The sequence below is a fragment of the Protomyctophum parallelum genome (genome assembly GCF_964188405.1).
Source record: "Protomyctophum parallelum genome assembly, chromosome: 1".
NCBI lineage: Eukaryota > Metazoa > Chordata > Actinopteri > Myctophiformes > Myctophidae > Protomyctophum > Protomyctophum parallelum.
In genome coordinates, this window is record NC_139697.1 from 63,700,308 (window position 1) to 63,718,883 (window position 18,576).

General features: G+C 41.5%; 1 protein-coding gene across 3 annotated transcripts in view; it reads right to left on the reverse strand.

Moving 5' to 3' along the window:
* The window catches only part of nrg2a (neuregulin 2a), a 139,803-nt gene extending 121,992 nt beyond the window's left edge, over positions 1–17,811 (reverse strand). Inside the window, exon 1 of one of the 3 annotated variants that reach the window (XM_083787449.1) lies at positions 16,753–17,811. In XM_083787449.1, the coding sequence (XP_083643575.1) occupies positions 16,753–17,161 (409 nt within the window). In that variant the 5' untranslated portion in view covers positions 17,162–17,811. The remainder of the gene's footprint in view (positions 1–16,752) is intronic. The other 2 variants (XM_083787450.1, XM_083787451.1) reach the window with 2 other exon arrangements.
* Positions 17,812–18,576: the final 765 nt, after the last annotated feature.

Sequence of the window (18,576 nt, forward strand, 5' to 3'; positions counted from 1 at the left end):
TTCTCGACGGTTTCGGACGCAGGACGGCTTGCCGGAACCGGGCCACCCCCTGGCAGCGTTCCTGGGGGTCTGGATGTTGCGGGGACCCCCACACGGTACAGTTGCACCGCTCACTTCACACATGTGTGATTTTTAGTCTAACCTATGGGGGCTATTCAGAATTCAGTTAACCCTGAATATTAATTAAACAAAATAATCAATAACTCATGGAGTCTTTGAAGGCCACTGTCAAAAGGTTCCTAACCATTGTGACACTCGACTGTACGTGACACTGATACTTCCGAATGTTTAGCTGTAATAATCTTTGACTTCGAATGGGTTCATGATGTCTTCTAAGACCTCTCATGCTGCACTCAGGGGAAAAGAGAAAGAAAGAAATTGATTTAAATATTTAATTATAGATAACGCACTGATGTGAAGGGGGGGGGGGGGACTGCAGCCCAAGATAGCAGCAAATTACTGAATGATTAAAAAGCCAGAGTATAGACCTCCCCTCTGCCTCCTCATATAGGACATGGTTTCTAAAGGCCTGGTCAACACAAACACAGTGCGGTGCAGTCAGGTGGGGGGGAAATGGAGAAGTCGTATTTCAAGCAAGGTAGCACTTTTCTGTCCTGATGATAGATACCTAGCGACATAATGCCAAGGTCTTATAGGGGCTTTAAAAACCATCCGCTCACTGTAGCATTGATTCATGGCTTTCTGCTGGTTTGCCAATATGCCTATAATGTTGACCCAAATGACAAGCAATTGCAAAATGTTGTCAAGTAAATGTTCAGCGTAGGGTTGCAACGGCATCCGTCTTTATCAATACCCAACTGAGATTAGTCTTTCATCGTACTCTGCGATTATTCAGCTGCGACTGCCAAGTACTGTATACTTGTGCCAACACTGCTGCCAGTTGGCCAACTGTGTTTTTGTCCATTTGTATGACCACGACTGACGCTCCTTTCAGTTTACATAATGCAAGCATGTGGGAGTGTAGTATGTTACTCAAGGGTACTTTGACAAGACGTGTGACTAGTGGGGACTGAACTTGAACCCTATCTATTACACGACTGTCACACTAATGATGAGACCAGGGGACTTCTTACACACTTCTTTTGTCCTGAGGAAGACTGCATGTGTGCATAAAGTTGACAGTTTTCCTGTAATATTTCCGAATGCCCTTCCTTCCACTTTATGTTCATGAGCGGCACTCAGTCACACGACAGCAACAAACAGTGGGTTCTAGCAGCTCTTAAAAACATCATTTCAGGCCGAATGCAGCAAAAAATAACACTTGGAAGGAAGCTTACAGATAATGGATAGGCCATGGTATTGTAGGCTGTCGATGGCTAAAACGACAATGTTTCCACTCAAATTAACAGTCATAAAGTGAATATTCTTTTCTTCAAAATAATATATATTTTTAAAGCCAGACAAAGTATTATCAGCTTACTGTACGTCTAACATGGGGAAAGGGGGCTTCCCTGTATGACGAGACAAGCCACAATCCAAATGGAAGTGACTTGAACAGATGTACTCCAGTAATCCTGTGCGTGTCTGCTGTTCTGTGCAGCGACTGTGGTGTTTGAGTGGTATTTACATAGCTCTGGGTCTCTGGGGCACAGAGTGCAACAACTGCTCTGACATTCCAAAATGTACTCATCCTGCTCAGGCTTTTGGGTTGTTTCTGCACTCGTCGCCGATCCTGATCATATACTGCCTCATTGTGGTGGAAACCACATTCTTCAGTGGGATTAAAAAGGACACAGTGATTTCCTCTGGTTCTGAAACGTTTTCATGTGAAGGAGTCCACAATTGATATCGTTGCTGTGGTGTGGAAACCTTGTATGTTCAAAACTGTTACTTTTCAGAAAAGAAAAAAAACTTTTTGAAAAGGGAACCTGCGTTTCAAATGGATTCAATATAGTTGTTATTTAGTTGTAAGCTCTTTAACACTTTTCATAGGTTCAATATTTATAAAATTCAAACTCAAACTCAACCACTTTGACTTTCATAATGTTTCAAAAATAGCTAAAATAGCATCAAGCATCAAGTTGTGAGCTTGCAGATGAGATATTTAGCTTCTTTTATGTGACTATTTTACAATAAAGTACAGTACATTCATTTATGAAACAACATTCATAGATTAAATATGGAGATACAAGGTTTCAGCGACGATATGTATTTGGCCGTGGACCCCCCATGTGAAACAATTTGGTACCAGACAGGGACCCCAATAACAGAAGATTTGTGTCAGAATTATTCCACAATCCAAGATTTTCAAAAGTTTCCTTAAAGCTATAGATCAGCCATTTCCAAATAGCTGATCTAATAAGGTTACAAAGGCCCCTGGAGGGTGCCAGACCCCACTTTGAGAACCACTGCTCTATGTGATTTTTAAAAAGCCTCTGCTCTTGCATGTCGTGCACCTAAAATAGATCTACAAGTTCACAATGCGCTGCAGCAGCGGTGATGCAGTGTGAGCTTGTTGTATAGATCTGCTATTTTAAGGTGTGTGACGCCAGCATGCAACAAAGCATACATCAGGCGTTAAACAACTGCAATTCCGTTTATCCCTTGGTTCTTGCCTTGTTTTTTAACTTTTTCTTTGCCTTGCTGTAATTACTCTTATTTGCGTTAATGCCACTATAAAAAGGAGGAAGGAATACACTGTGCTCATTAACACAGAAAGTGGAAGAGCGGTTACTGCTATTGCCACTTGCCGCTCAGCTGTCACTGACCACCTGGACAAGCTGCACGGCAAGGTGCCGCCTTACCACATCCATTGTGAACGGCCCGAAAGGGCCTTCGCCAAAAGACTACTATAATTAATGAGGTAATCTGCTTTGAATGCAGAATTGCTTAGAACGACTTGTCAGTCATTAAGGGTGCTGTCATTGTGTTTCTGTTGTGTAATTTACTGGAGTTTATCGACTGTTGATACTCGAGCCATGAAAGACAGACATTAACAGTGGGAAGGCCTGGTGTTTTGAATCAATGTTTCATAATGGAGAGGTCTGAGGTTCAATCCCCAATGTCACCCACGTATCTTGTCGACGTTTCCGAGCAAGCCTTGCCTGTTCAATTACTGTAAAGACAGATTTATATCATCTGTGTTGCGTGTTGAAAATTGCTGACATACAAGATCACAATGCGTCGCATACGTCATGCGCTGTTAGCTTGTAGGTCTGCTATTTTCAGTGCGTGACACTGGTTTAAGCCTAATTTATGCTTCATTGCATGACACTGTTGATATGAGTATCAGTTAAGCCTGATTTAAACCTATACTGGTTGCGCATTGTGTCTCGCACTGAATATAGCCGATCTATAAGCTCACAACATGTCGCAGCGTGATGTTCGGTGAAAAACACAGGCACATAACTAAGTATAAATCAGCTGTTATATGTGTGGGGTCTGAATGAGGATTGTGGTTCTTGGAAAGCAAACCTTGCGCAAGGCACTTATAATCCCTAACTGCTCCCGATGAGCAGGTTGGTGCCTTAATGCATGGTTTCCTCTACCATTGGTGTGAATGTGTGTGAATGGCTGAATACCATACACATTGTAAAGCGCTTTGGTTAACGACGCTATAAATGCACTATTTTCTATTCCTCTTTCAATTTATTTTAAACTATCAGGCGAAGGCATTTAAGCTGATCTACAAGCTCACAAGCTTGTCGAACAACTTTCTTAACAACATTTTGGCCAGAAAGTAGAATCCTAGCATCCCTATATTTTACGGCGAACATTAGGGTCCATGTGATTAAACCATTTCCCTCCATCTCACTGCCACCTGTGTTTTGACAGTTGAAATGAATGAAAGGGCTGAAAGGTAAAGCACTATAGTGAGCAAGCATACAGAGCAACATGATGGGATGGGGACTAACAACAGCATGACTTTCCTGTGGATCTCTGACGTCAAATGGCCAGTCTATGCCATGACGTCAGTACTAAGGATATCAGTATTACGACGTCAGTGTGGTGGTAAGAGACAAAGGTTCAGTCTAATTCAACCTCAAATGACTTCCAGCATAAAATTCAAGTTCTAAAAAGAAGCAAAACATTCCCAATAGGCCTATGTGAAAACCTATTCTGCCAACTAGCAGCGTGCAAAATAAATCTGGCACTGATTGGTCTAGCGGTTTATGGGATTAGCCCCAGACAGACAGACAGACAGACAGACAGACAGACAGACAGACAGACAGACAGACACCCTCTTCTATACGGTTCGCCCCTTAGGTGCCACGCCATGAAACTTAACTTGCTTATCATTTATTGGGAAAGACAGTAAGTACAGTAAGACCAGAGCCAAATAGTAGAGTAGACACAAGTTATTGGAGCTCCGGGACACCATATAGACCTAATCACTTACTAATCACTTGTACTAGAGCAGTGGTTTTCAAAGTTGTTTCATTTCAAGGGCCTCCATAAATCGGAGTGTAAAAATGTACCCATTTGTACAGTCTCTGACCTGTACAGACCTGTAAGGGTCCATTTGGAATTTTGGACCCCCTCGAGAAACCCCTGGGGTCACTGGACCCCACTTTGAAGAACCACTGTACTAGCCCATTTAGACCTGAGGCTGATTCTAAAAACGCCTTCTAAAACCTAACCTAAGGTTTTCTGAAAACGTTCAAATTCTTATTAAAACAACGTATAGGTTACACCAGGTCTAAATGAGATAAAGAGGAAACTGAAATCAACATTGCATTACACCATAGATTGTGGGTCCTTGGGTGGGTTCCAGGGGGTCCCTATAGCTAAATGGCTGGTAGTTATTAGGGATCAAAATGGGTGTATAAAATACTACAGGCTCATTCCTAACTGGATTTTAACTGTGTAGACTGGGGTGCTAGACATGAAAAGAAGAAAAAAAGAAAATGTTGCTGATGCGTGTCAAACTTTGAGTTCTGGAAATGTAAAACAGTGACAAAATATTACGAATGTAGGCAGAGAGAAAAACTTTTCTTTTAATCTAAAACACGCTTAACATTTTACTTTTACTATTTTCCCCTGTGCACCTTGCTTTAACTCCTCGCCATCCTGGGAGGATTAAAGTAGGGATTAAATCTGAACTGTCTCTGACTGTCTGACCCACAGCCTGCTGTGTGTGCTCACACTGTAGTGTGCCTGAATGATCCTCCTGCTGCTCAGACACTTTCTGTTTCAGAGGAGAGTCAAGGACACGTCGCTTCTCTTTGACCTTTGCTCTTCACTGAGACGGACAACAGGACAGCTGAGCAGCAGATTCAAATCCATGATTGTCCTCCTAACCAGTAACCACTATGACATCACAAGGTCTACAATCCTGTGAGTGTTCATTTAACTCAGAGAGAGTGTACAAATACATTTGCACATTCCTTGAGTTATAAGTTAATAAATAAACATTGAAGGAGAACATTTTAGGGAATGGGTAAAGGTCCAAGGATAGAAAATATTACTGTATATGCCAGCAATTTCACTTCCTTCTTGTAAACAAGCATAATTCCTTTGAACAATTTGGCAGTCCTTGTCCTTGTCCAACAATTCACAGGAAAGCCTGGACTGTGCACTTTGTGTTTGAGGGGCACAACCTACAATAATATGACAGCGTCTACTAATGATGTGCCGGTCTATGAAGTATCTGTGACATTATGACTCCATATTGGGGAAAGATTACACCACGGTTCGCCCGCCATTGACTAACGGCGTTATAAAACTAGGAAGATGCAACCTGGGGAATTGCCAATGTGGTTGCCCATGTTACATTACAATATATTACATCTTACAATATATTAAATATTGTGACGTCACTGTATATTGTCCAATCATATGAGGGGAAAAAAAGTGTATCCTGTGGAATTATAGGCAGGGGGCGTAATGGTCGTCCAATCAGAGGAGAGAGGGAAAAAAGACAAATAACAATTGTCTGTTTGCCTATCGGCAACCACACCAATTAAAGTTAAATATTTGAAACAATATAAAATATAACTGTGAAAAAGAATTCAGATTGGCAGTCACAAACAGACCCTCTGCTAAAAAATCATTCAAGTTACATGAAACGGAACTGGGAACTTATTTCTCGACAGAAACAGAAAATAAAAAAACCTATCATTTTACAGCCACGTTATATTACATATTAAATACATTTTGGCTGCCTTTATTCTGGGCAGTACTCTAGTGATCTCATTAATACCAATGGGCCACATTGTTGAACTACAGCATGGAAATGTATAATCATGCTAAGCATTGCTTTGGTGTGTATGAAACCAAAAGGTTATTTTTAACAGACATATGAGATCACGGAAAATATCCTTCACAGAGGAGAAGTTAAACCACTCATAGAGAGCTAAACTGGTGCTTTATGGTGCTGCAAATTAGAGCAGAATTAGTGAAGAATACAAGCGTGACGTTTGAGTTACAAAGTTGTTCCAGGGCTTGTAGTGCACTGGCAGTATAGAGAAAGATCATACAAACAAACACAATTTTATTATTTTAGTTAGAGATCAGAGGGAAAAATGTTTTCTTAAGAAAGAATGGGTGGTTAACTTCTTGGTATTTTCTGTTGTTGTTGGTGGCATAAGAGATAAGACTCTTCTTTCAATATTGATGGGTACTTTCCCATTTCTTTAAATTCTTTCTGTCTATAGCAGAAACCCTCGGTTTGATCTGCAATGGAACCCAATTTGAAACGGTTTTCGATCGCTGGGATCCCCAGACCCCATGTTGAGAAGTGGAGTAGTGGATGCCATTGCCAAGTGCTGCAGACATCAGACTTTTAAATGTTGGCCTTACTTTATAGACTTACTGTATAAGTCTATGAAATGAAATATTGATTGAACCTTAATTAGAGGCTTGTTTTCCAAGGTTCTTGAAGCAGCAGGCCTCAAGGACGGAAGGATGCAGAGTGTGGAAAACAGGATGAGACCAATGCACTCTTGTGGAAAAGTTAAAAATCCTTTAATAAGTGGCTAATGCATTGCAAGAATAAAGACTGCGCCTTCGCGTTGTAGCAAAAGTGATTTCATCAGGGTGACAGTCAAATTGAAGGCTTTTTAACTTTTCTACAACAGTGCCTTATAGTCTCATCCTTTTTTGCATCAATTATGTCACCCAGTTGTACCAAAGAGCACCTTGTTGTAGATATTTACTCCAGCCAAACAGATGCGCTCCTTCCTCTCTCTTTTGGTGTGGGAACAGGAAGGTGTGGGAACAGGAAGGAAGATCAATCACAAGGTCTTAAAAAAAGACTAACTGTACAAAAAAGTCTGAAAATACATGGAATACTAAAGGCAATTGTATTTCAGAGGAAATACATCACTGCAACGGAAAAGAGTCTTTGGACATCTTGGAGTCTGTGCCCTACCTTGCAGTCACATTTCACTATAGCACTTAGTTCAGACAACACATTAATGGACATTTTTAAATAAAGTCATAAATTCATGACTGGAAAAGTACAGAATTGACAAATGTGTAGACACTCTGGATGGCAGAACATGACGGTCTTTGCTGAAACTACTACAAGGACAAATGTTGGTACAGTATAGATTTAAATCAACATCAGGCCTGTGATCCAGACTGCAGATAACATAACTCCAAACAGCCAATTTACAAAACAAAGTATTCTTGTAAACATTTCACCACTAATCTGCATCAATTCCTGCACAACAAGCCCTGTCTTTCTTTCACTGTCCATTTAGTCTATCTGCTTCTTGGTGATTAAGAATAATTTAATGTGGAATGTTAGCGTCTTACTAAACAAAAAAAGAATGCAATGCTGTTACTACTACTACTCTATAATGCTGGACAAAACAAATATGACAACAATACCATATATACTATGAAGTATTTCTACTATGAAATATGTGCTTTCGTTGCTTGCACTGAATCAGTGTTATTTATTTCTCCTTTTCTGTTGCAATTTATTTTAGCACCCGAGTGCCAAATCAGTGTTATTTCAACTATACCAGAAATCCGAGAACAGAATGATGGGGACCAGAATGCAGAAATGTAATGCTGTTTTCGTTTACTTTTGTAGGACTGTTAAAATGCCATTTACAGGACATCAAGATCCATTAAACTTTTGAGGAAATTAAACTGGTTTAATTTTGTTTTGATTAAATCTATGAAAGCTCAATGACTGTACCACGCTGGCTTTAATTATACAACAACTCTGTCCATCCACAGTGGCAGGAAACAGCGCTGCGCTCCAATCAGCTGACCAAAAACCTCTAATTAGCCACCTTATCTGTCAAACTTTGCCCGGAAGTAAGAAATATAGGCATACACGAGACTTTACGGTGCCAGCCTCTTTCTATCATCATAATAATAACCTGTATAACTGCATGTCCTCTGAAATGACAGGGAAACTTTCTGGCAAGAAAGAGCATGCCGTAATTGGACAGGTAAATGAGGGAGCAATCACAGAAAATGTCCCTGTACCTATTGTAGTACATCCTCTGCATGTCGTTGCTGTCGGGTGGAAATATTTCATGTACAAAACCTTAACTTTTCAGGAGATGTAAAGAAATATATATTACCGCTGTTCCAATCGATCCAATGTAGTTATTATGTAGTAATAATAATAATAATAATAATAATATATACGATTTATATAGCGCTTTTCTAGGTACCCAAAGTCGCTTTACAGAAAGAAATACAGACATATAAATTAGAAAACAAATTAAAAGGTTTAAAAGGTTAAAAACTAGCTATAAAAATCAGTCACAAGCTCTTCTTTAAAACTCACTGATTACACCACAGACACAACTTTCTCAAACTCAACTGCATTCATTCATTCATCATTATCGACCAACTCCCTTACCCGCTCCACCCAGGACTTCTCACTCAACATCGATGGCTCCCTTGTCACAACCTCCACCCACGTCCGCAACCTAGGTGTCATTTTAGACCCTACCCTTTAATTCATCCCCCATGTCGTGAACCACATCACTAGAACAGCCATGTTCACCTCAGGAACATTGCCCTTCTACGGCCCTCCCTGACATCTTCTGCTGCCGAAACACCTACGGTATCCACGCCTTCATTACATTCCGGTTAGACTACTGCAACAGTATCCTTTTTTCTTTTCTTTTTTTTATATATATTTTTTATCCCACAATTTTGTAACCCATTTTTCACCCCTGTGTCAATCATCTAATGTGATCCTGGGCTCTACACACCCTCCACCAACCTAGTCCCCATATATGTGGGACAAGGGGAGAGCAACGGACTTGAACTCATGCTTCCAAGTTGTGTGTCCGAGTGTCCAAGTTGCTCCTTTACACCTGACAGGGGGGAGTTTCCCTGGTTGGACGTAGCGCGTGGAAGGAACACGTTATTCCAACCAGTTCCTTTCCCCTACATCTGCAACAGTATCCTTCATGGCATCACGTCCAAAAGCCCTCAATAGACTTCAATATGTTCAAAACTCAGCTGCCCGTCTATTCAGAGTACTTACTTGCCATATAAATTCTAGGTATTTATTAACCATTTTCACTTCAACCGATAGCCGATCTACGCCAAATTGAGGCATAATAAATGTATGAAGAAATATGAAAAGTTGAAATATGGAGATACAAGATTTGTGTCTGACAGCAACAATACGCATCAAATGTGCCTGTCAGAGCAAAGAGAGAGCACCAGTGACCCAGGGAACAAGGAGAACAATTCAGCCCAATCTCCAGAGAAAAACAACCTGGCCATTGTGCGTTACTGCAAAACCACTGATCCGTTGAATCTCAACGTTTCAAGGCATTCACACCGGCACCGTTACAAGTAGAGTTGTTCCTTCACACCAGCACCGTTACAAGCAGAGTAGTTCCTTCACACCAGCAGAGTTGTTCCCATCGGGTGAGTATGCCAGTCTATGCCATTCAGATGCCACACATTTATCACATGATAATGTAATTTACAGTAATTATTATTATTTTGTATTTTGAATACTTCAGTTGATGTTGCACTACTGTTTTTCTTACTGTGCTATTATTATTTTGTAAATTGTATCTGCACTTTAACAATTATTAATGGAATGTATATTCATTCCTCATTTTTATTTCAATCAAAGTCCTGTCCCTGGACCCCACTTTGAGAACCACTGTCCTAGATTTGTTTTAATTACACACTGGTATATGGAATAAGTACTCTACTCTACGATATGCAAGCTATGGGTATCAGACTTGTTATCGGGAATAAAACCATGACTATGAGTACAACTACTCAGTGCCATTTAAGGTGAGACTGAACATAGTACTTGACTTGGAAATCTGGGACTGAGTTGACATGGTCTACATCCACAATTATTTTGGTTTCAATGGTTACGAAGCATCAACATTCAAGGCATCTTGTGGTTGAGAGAAACATTGTACTTTTTACAGTGAAGATTGGGGTCACAGCGGGGGGGTCAAATCGTACCAAATGGGGGTCTGTGGCCTAATCATTGTGCATATCAAACTGGGAGGTCCTAACATTTTAAATGTGTGTGAATCACTGATTCTAGCTGGTGTCCCTTATCCACAGTGACTTGCAGTTAATGAGCAGGGAGAGGTTCAGTGTTTTGCTCAGGGACACGATGACAACATAGTGGATGCTGATAGTCACACATTGTTTGCTGCAAGAGACCGGCCTGGACCTCTCAGTTATGGAGCTGTGTCTATAACAAGACCAGACTGTCAAATCCTGAGTGTTCATTACACTCAGAGAGTGTAAAAATCTAATTATTTAGCTAGAGGGAGTTCTAGGAGGGTTCTCAAAGTGGGGTCCTTGGGGGATTCTAGGGGTTTAAGCACTAACCCAATGTTCGTGAGATGCGTCGTGAGCTTGTAGATCTGCTATTCTTTTTTTAATCATTTTAAATATTGTTTATACATTTTAACAACACAAATCTAGGGGTTCCCTGGCACATGGTATTTTCAGATGGGGGCCAAATACACAAATTTTGGGGTCCTTGTCATGAAAAGGTTTAAGAACCACTGAGCTAGTAGGGCCCACCTGGAATGCTCCTGGATTTTCCCCACCCGTCAGCAGTCACAGAGCCTTCTGCCGGAGTGTACAGACTCTTTAAAAACACCTCATTGGCTATAGCTAATATGAGTTTCATGCAATTCAATTAGTAACACTTTCTACAATGCAGTTTAGACTTCAAAGGGTTTTGTGCTTGGTGCTGAGACAACATAAAAGGAAGGCTACAACATAGCACTTTCATCGACCGACATACATATACAAAATGATATACAAATGAAGTAATACCTGTTTTACATGCTGTGTGGTTAGCTAATCTAGGTTTATGCCCTGCTGTGTGTGACTTGCTAGTAGTAGCTTAGATTTAAAGAGAAAGCTGAGCCTTTTAAAACTGCACAGGAAGGAGAAATGAATCTGCCAATACAAAACAGATCACACCACACACTAAATTAAATTTCTGTCACAATTAATTTGACAGTGATGTAGTAACTAATGAATATATTCATCGCTTTTTAAAAGTCTTAAAAATACCATAACATACCACTCTACTTCCGAGCATTCATTGATGTTACCCAATTAGTCAAACAGGCTCCAAAAGTGTCTTGAGGGATTATCTAATTTAACAGATCACAGACTTCAATAGAGGAATATTATATTATATTATTTAATAGGTAGTTGTGTTATTTAATATATGTAATCCTGATTTGGGGTTCTCAATTTTAAACATGGTACAGTACCATTCCATGCACCCCCTCAGTAATTTAACTAATAACATTGCTCCTCTTTGCAAAATTTAGACTATAATTTAGACTAACATTCAGCTGAAATAGCAGATCTACAAGCTCACACAGTGCATTGAGCTTGTAGTTTGGCAAATTTTGGAGAAGATATTTTGTGTAGAGCGAACCTTTTAGGGATCCTAGATCCTATTAAGTGTAGAGTTCAAGTGGTTAAAAAGCGATATTTGTTCACACAATTAAAATATTGGTCTCCTCCATGGGATCTGTGGAGCTAGGGGGGACCCCACCATCAAACTGGATTTATTACACAGACTTTTGATCTAGGTTGAGCCATATGGGACGAAAACACTATTCTTATGCCAAATAATAAGAGCTAACAGGCAGATGTGACACACTTGAAACCACAGTCTGAGTATGACGACTCTGATCTCTTGTAGAGCACCATGTCCGCCCAAAAAAGATTTTCTGCACCGTTTCATTAAAAGTAGAAACAAGGGTATAAAAGTTAATCAAACTAATCGCTTTTGTTTCTTTCAATTTTTCAAATAGCAAAAATAGCAGATCTACAAGCTCACAATGTTTCAACTTTAGTGCAAAACAATTAAGTATAAAATAGGGCATTCATTTATGAAAAAGAGGAAATAGACAAGATTTCTGCCCAACAGCGATGATATGAACCAGTCCTACAAGAAACCAGCTGGACCAATTTTGACAGAATTCCTCAGGCTAGGCTTGTGAATTGTGTCAAAAGGAGATTTTGTACTGCCTCAAGGGAGGGAATTGAGGGCAGCCTAAAGATGTGGGATGTTGAGGGGGGAGGGGGGCGCCTTATCGTTTGTGCCAGTCTACTCTAAACTCTAGTGACCACTTGGCTGTTTCTAAACCAGTGGGTCACAACCTAAAAGTGGGTCACAATAACTGAGAGGGTCCCAAGAAAAATATAATTTGAATAGAGTTATACAGTATAACATGTTATGCATTATGTCAAATCGGCATCCCCCCATTTCTCTCACCCCTAAAATTATCCTTTTGGGAAAGATATGTTTTTTGACTTTTTCATTTACTTTTATGGATACGATTAAACATTGTATAATAACCTGTTTTTAAATAGGCTATACATGTCTTGCATGTTGTGTGTCTGCGCGGGTTGCTGCAGTCGTGCACAGCTGCACGCAAATGCGCGTGCCTGCACGTGTCTTATGGGGCTTCCCCCCACTCCTAAAAGTAGCATTACAACACTGGTGATATCCAACACCTTCTTCATCCCTGTACTTCTTGAGTATCATGACTTTGTACTTCATTTAAACTCTTTCATGTTTGCACATTGCCATGTACTGTACAACGAAAATATCTAGACAGATGGAACGAAGTAACGTCTTGAAGTTATCTCGCGATAACTCTGTTCTCGTTAGATACCTCAATAAAAGTATAAAGTGTGCACATAGAAATCCAAGACAGTATGTCTTATTTTATTTTCCTTAAATGGTTATTTTGCAAAGGTTGCAATCATTCAGAAATAGTGTTTGTTGTCCACTGACATCCATGCATCCCATCAAACGTTCAGCTCCAGTTTGCCTACCAGTGCAACCAATTTTCCAGTTGCCGGACCAAGAAAGTGACCTAAAGATGGCCTTGCACAGATCCTAGGTGACACCTCTCAACTGAAAAAAGTGAGGTATAGCTCTGTCATTCACCTCACATTATTACAGTGTTATCGCTAATAGTGGTAGTGCAGAAGGTGGAGCTTTGTAAGACAACACTGTCTCACTCCCTAAAAGGCATATTGCGCCGAGTGAGATTAGGCAAGAAAGTCACCAGCCCGAGTGTTGCGTAGTCTGCCTCAAGCCGACTCAGTGCCGTCCGAGTTATGTCCCAATAGGCACAGAATCTTAAATCATCCATCCATCCATCTTCATCTTCTACTCCATGTCTCTCTCGGGTGACTGAACTATCTATAAGGGTATAAGGGTAAGAGTAGAAACGAAGTTTTCTCGGTAGACAGAGAGCTTAGCTTAATGGCTCAACTCTTTTTTCGTCACAACAGTGCAATTCAGCGACTGCAATACCGCTCCTGCTGCTCAGATTCTCTGGCTGATCTCCTGCTCCGTCCTCCCCTTTCTCTCATTCGTGAACAAGACCCCAAGATACCTAAACTCCTTCACAAAATATGCCTTTTTTGTGAGACCATATGTTGTAGTGACCAGGTCTAGTTTATTTTAGAAAGGGATAGGTTGTGACAGAGCTAGGTGGTGGGGTTGCTGGTGTTGCAGTTGATTGAGAAGAATAGGTGTAGTGCTTAGTGGTCCAGGGATCCTTAGGTTGGCGTTCCTTGGGGGGGTTCCAAATGGACACTTGCAGGTCTGTAACTTTGACAGTTATGAGGGACCTTGAAATTAAAAGGTTTGAGAACCACTGGCCTAAAGTATTTGGCTTCGTTCCAGGTGATTCAGAAGGGGAATGGGCCACGCTGTCAATGATCATGAGCAATAGAAACAGAAATGAAGAGTGCTAGTGTGATGTGTTGTCATGGAGCTCAGAATACAAAATAACTCCCCCATGATGTGTTTGTAATTCTGGAACCACTAGGTGATTTCATTAATTAGCACACCAACTTGGGGGCCAATTAGTGAAAACACCTGGTGCAGTGTTTGTCTGGTAAGGAAACTTGCATCTCAGCTCTCCATGACACATGGTTCCACAACACTGCAAGGTCTATATTTTCCATTCATCCAACCACTATGCTGTGAGTACCTATCAGCATCTACAAAACTATCCATGCCTGTTATAATCACCTCCATTCACATCAATTTTCAGATAAATGATGCATTAGTCTAAACTGATCTCTCTCTCCTTTCTCTCCCTCCTTTGCCTCGTCATCAGTGTGTGTGTGTGTGTGTGTGTGTGTGTGTGCGTGTGTATAGTACTGCATTGACACTTGCACTGACTGAGGCAACACTGCACTGAACTGTAGCAGCTGATTTGATGGACCTGAGGAGATACATGTTTGATTGCAGGTGCAGTACTTAGTTTAGACAGTTTTTGGTTTAGACTAGTCATTGGTTAGACCAGTCATTAGTCCTACAACTACAACCTATCTCAAACCCTCACCCTAAACCTAACCTCCCACGGGGCAGCACACCTAAACCTAACCTTAACCCATGTCTAACCAATGACTAGTCTAAACTAAGTATGCACCCTTTTGATTGCTACTGTATTAATGACTGTGAATATTAGGCTATGTCATGATGATACTCAATGAGAATGCAACATCTGCTGCCCAAAGTGCATTCCCCAGCTAATTGAGTTTTTTGTATTGGTAATGTTGCAGTCATCCCTGTTGAAAACCAGAAGAAGTATACCGCAATGCAAAAAGTAAAACAAATCCTTGGTATTTTAATCCCCCCTCAAACATTTCCAGTTTAAGATTATCGCATGTAATCCCATGCAGGCCTCCTCCTAAGAGAAGATGCACATGTGCATGAAGAACCTAGCCGGCAGAAGAACAGGCTAATGCCAGTGAGGGATTAGACAGCACCATTGAGCCTTTGTATATAGTATAGCCTTCTGGTAATGTGCAGGGCAGCGTGATTACATTAACCACTTGAGTCCCAGTATCCCAATTATTCTTTTGGTTACGAGATTTTGTGTAGAGTCCAGAAAGAAACTAGTACAGTTGCAACTCGGTTTTACTATAAGTCCTAGATCTTACCCGTTCGAATATGATATGAACACCAAATGATGTACAGTCAGTGTGGGTAATGTGCCGTAGGGCAAGTACAGGAAATGGTGAATTATGTGTTAATTGCAAAGTGTGGTTGCCTCGATCACGCAGACGCCTTCGGAAATATAGGCCCCTCCCACAGATGTTGCTATAGCCAATTACAATGTCAAGTCACCTCCGCCTAACTTTGAACGATAAGGACTATCAAAATGCCTGTGGTGTTTCAATCGGATAGGTCCAGAGATCATGTGTACCAAAATCTGTAGGTGGAAGAGCAAAAAGTGTTTTGAAGAAAATTCAAAATGGTGGAAAAACTTTCTAGACGGAAATGGGCGTGGCCTATATGGGGAGTCATGACCCAATGAATACAGAGAAAATGTTTTATTTTATTGTATGACTTACGTTCAAGAGTTATAGGGCAAAACGTAAATTGGGCTCCATGTTATAGCACCAAGTGAGGCCGAATGCTGTAATTATTAATTACAATTATTAATTTTCGTAATTATATGAACCTCCTCTCCAAGTTTTGTAAATATAGCGCTTACAGCCTCCAAGTAAAAAATACTTGGGAGTCTTCGATCTTCCTATTGGAAGTTAATGTGGAAAATTAATTCACTAATAAATGTAATAAACAGCAAAATGTGTTAAATTGAAGAAAGAGCTTTGCATGCCCTATAAAATCAAATGGTCAAATGTCTGTGTGCAAATTCAGATCAACTGGGCAAGCCAGTGAGGAGCAGGGGGGTATAGGACACACACACACACACACACACACACACACACACACACACACACACACACACACACACACACACACACACACACACACACACTCACAGTTCATATAATGTTAGATAGAGGGTTTAAGACAAGTGGTATAGGCTACCCGTCGCAACAGGCCGCTGTCCCTGGTGCTGAAATTGTGCGAGGCCTCGTGTAGTTCAATGCTCGATCATGCCGCGACTCATGGCAACAGCATCCTTCTACAAGTGAAAACTATGTTTCCGAATGGTAAATGGTACCAACGCTGAGCTTCAAACGCATAGAGCACAATGCAGATATAGTTCAACACAGGACTCAGACAAAACTGCAATTCCTCAGAAGCAACAGTGCGAGGCGCATGTCTGTTGCAGAGAGAGAGAGAGAGAGAGAGAGAGAGAGAGAGAGAGTTTGATTGATCATGTGGGGCTATGGGAGCTTGCGAGAGTTGTCGAATATTGCTGCATAGACGCCCCGATAGGCCCCCGTGTCTGTTACCCCACTGACGAATACATGCTGTTGCCATTCAAACTATAACCCACCATGGCAATGAAACAGTGGGCACATTCATTCTTCCGGGTTCTGCTTCACAAAGAATGAACTTACCGCAGTCCTCACATAAGATCTTCCCAACATCCTTTTTAAGGTTCTTTCCACTCGTATCTAGGGGCGCGAACGATGCCTTGAAAACCAAGGGCTCGTCAGTTGGGTCCATGAAAAAAATGTACTTGTGGTTCTTTTTTACTTTGGTGCACGGAGCCTCCGATCCGAATTCTCCCACGGTGACGAGCTGCTCGCGTTCCAGCCCCCCGCTGTTCAGCGGCCACACGTCCAGCACTCTGACATTCACACGGTACGGCTCCGCGGAGACGTTCAGCGGCGCAGACTGCACCTTCCCCTCGATCACCACGGCGGATTTGTAAGCCTGGTCCTGCAGGGAATTCAAACTCGGGGAGTAGCAGGCGAAGGAGACCCCGATGACCAGCATGGATAAATGCACTGAATCAAGCCTCATGCCGCCTGCTTTGGCTCGGTGGTCGCAGGTCGCGTTGCGGATGCAGGGCTCTTTGGGCTGCGGGGCGATGGCGATGGAGAGACAGCAGAGAGGCTCCAGTAGCACGGCGGCAGCGCGGCAGACCTTGCATAAGTGTCCATGCCATCGGGATCCGCTGCTTTTTTACGAATAATTCTGCAATGGTGTAAATAGCAGCTTGAAACAGGAAACCGGGTGACGATGCCGGGTTTAAAATCCAGTCAAATTAAGTGCTTCGCGCTAATAAGGCATTTTAGATAAGCCAAGACATTCACGGATTTTCCCCTCCAGAATATCCCCCTGTTATGCCATAGTAGCCTAACTGCAAAGACGACGCCACTCTCTATCTTTGCCCCAAAATTGCAGTGGTAAGATAGCAGCCTACTGCTCAGCTGTGATGGTGTTCCACGCTATCATCTGCAGCAGAAGAAAAAGGCGCAAAATGCTGCAGTGAACCATAAGTTTTGTAGTCCAGTCGCAAAACATGCACTATACGATTCATTCCCCAAAAATAAAAACAATATTAGATGTTAGGCGTGTAGCGAAAATACACCGCCTTCCACCACAATCCTCTCTCCGCCTCCCCCAACTCACCACAGACGGAGAGAAAAGATGCCGTTTGCCAGGGGCTCCGTCACAAAACGCACGACTGGAGCACCGAGAAATAGGCTACAGATGGACCACCGGTCGATCTCCCAACTCCCAAACCCATTGAGCAGATGACAATCACTCCATGGTGTTTGTCAACAGTGATCTCACGTTCGAATGAAATAAACCAATGTCAGAATCCATCACGGTCCCTCCTCTTACAGTAGCCAAGGCATTACTCCCCCAAAAAATCTAATCGGCTTAAATTGGAAATACAGCTGCATACAGTGTAGCAGGCCTGGAGGAATCATGTGGCTGCGATGACTAACCCTGCGAAAGCATTTCAGTGTTCTCCACCAGACTATATTGCCAAGCAATGAGTTTTGCGTCTTATTCCATTAAGTCATGCCCTGCATTCAGCTCACATTCGCTGCTCTGCCTCTTAAAAAAAGAAAAAAGAAGAAGAAACACCGCATAAAAATCCACGACTGTGAAAAAAAAACTACAATATCGATTCTAATCAGTGAAGGTGTAGCCTATGACCTATATTGACAGTAAGTTATGTTGTTATAATTGTCTTGAAGTTCTGTTGCATTTGTGCCTGAAAAGAAGAATCGGGGAAGCACATAAAACATTTCTGAAATCAAATGAAAAGTTCGATCTGCTATATAAATGATTCGATGGTTTCAAGTTTTAACATTAAAAGCAACATTCGGTGTAGCCAAATCGCCGAATATATATATAATGCGGATATATTAGGATGTGACTGTGAAGCTGAAAGCATCATAAATGGCGACATCTGCTGACCA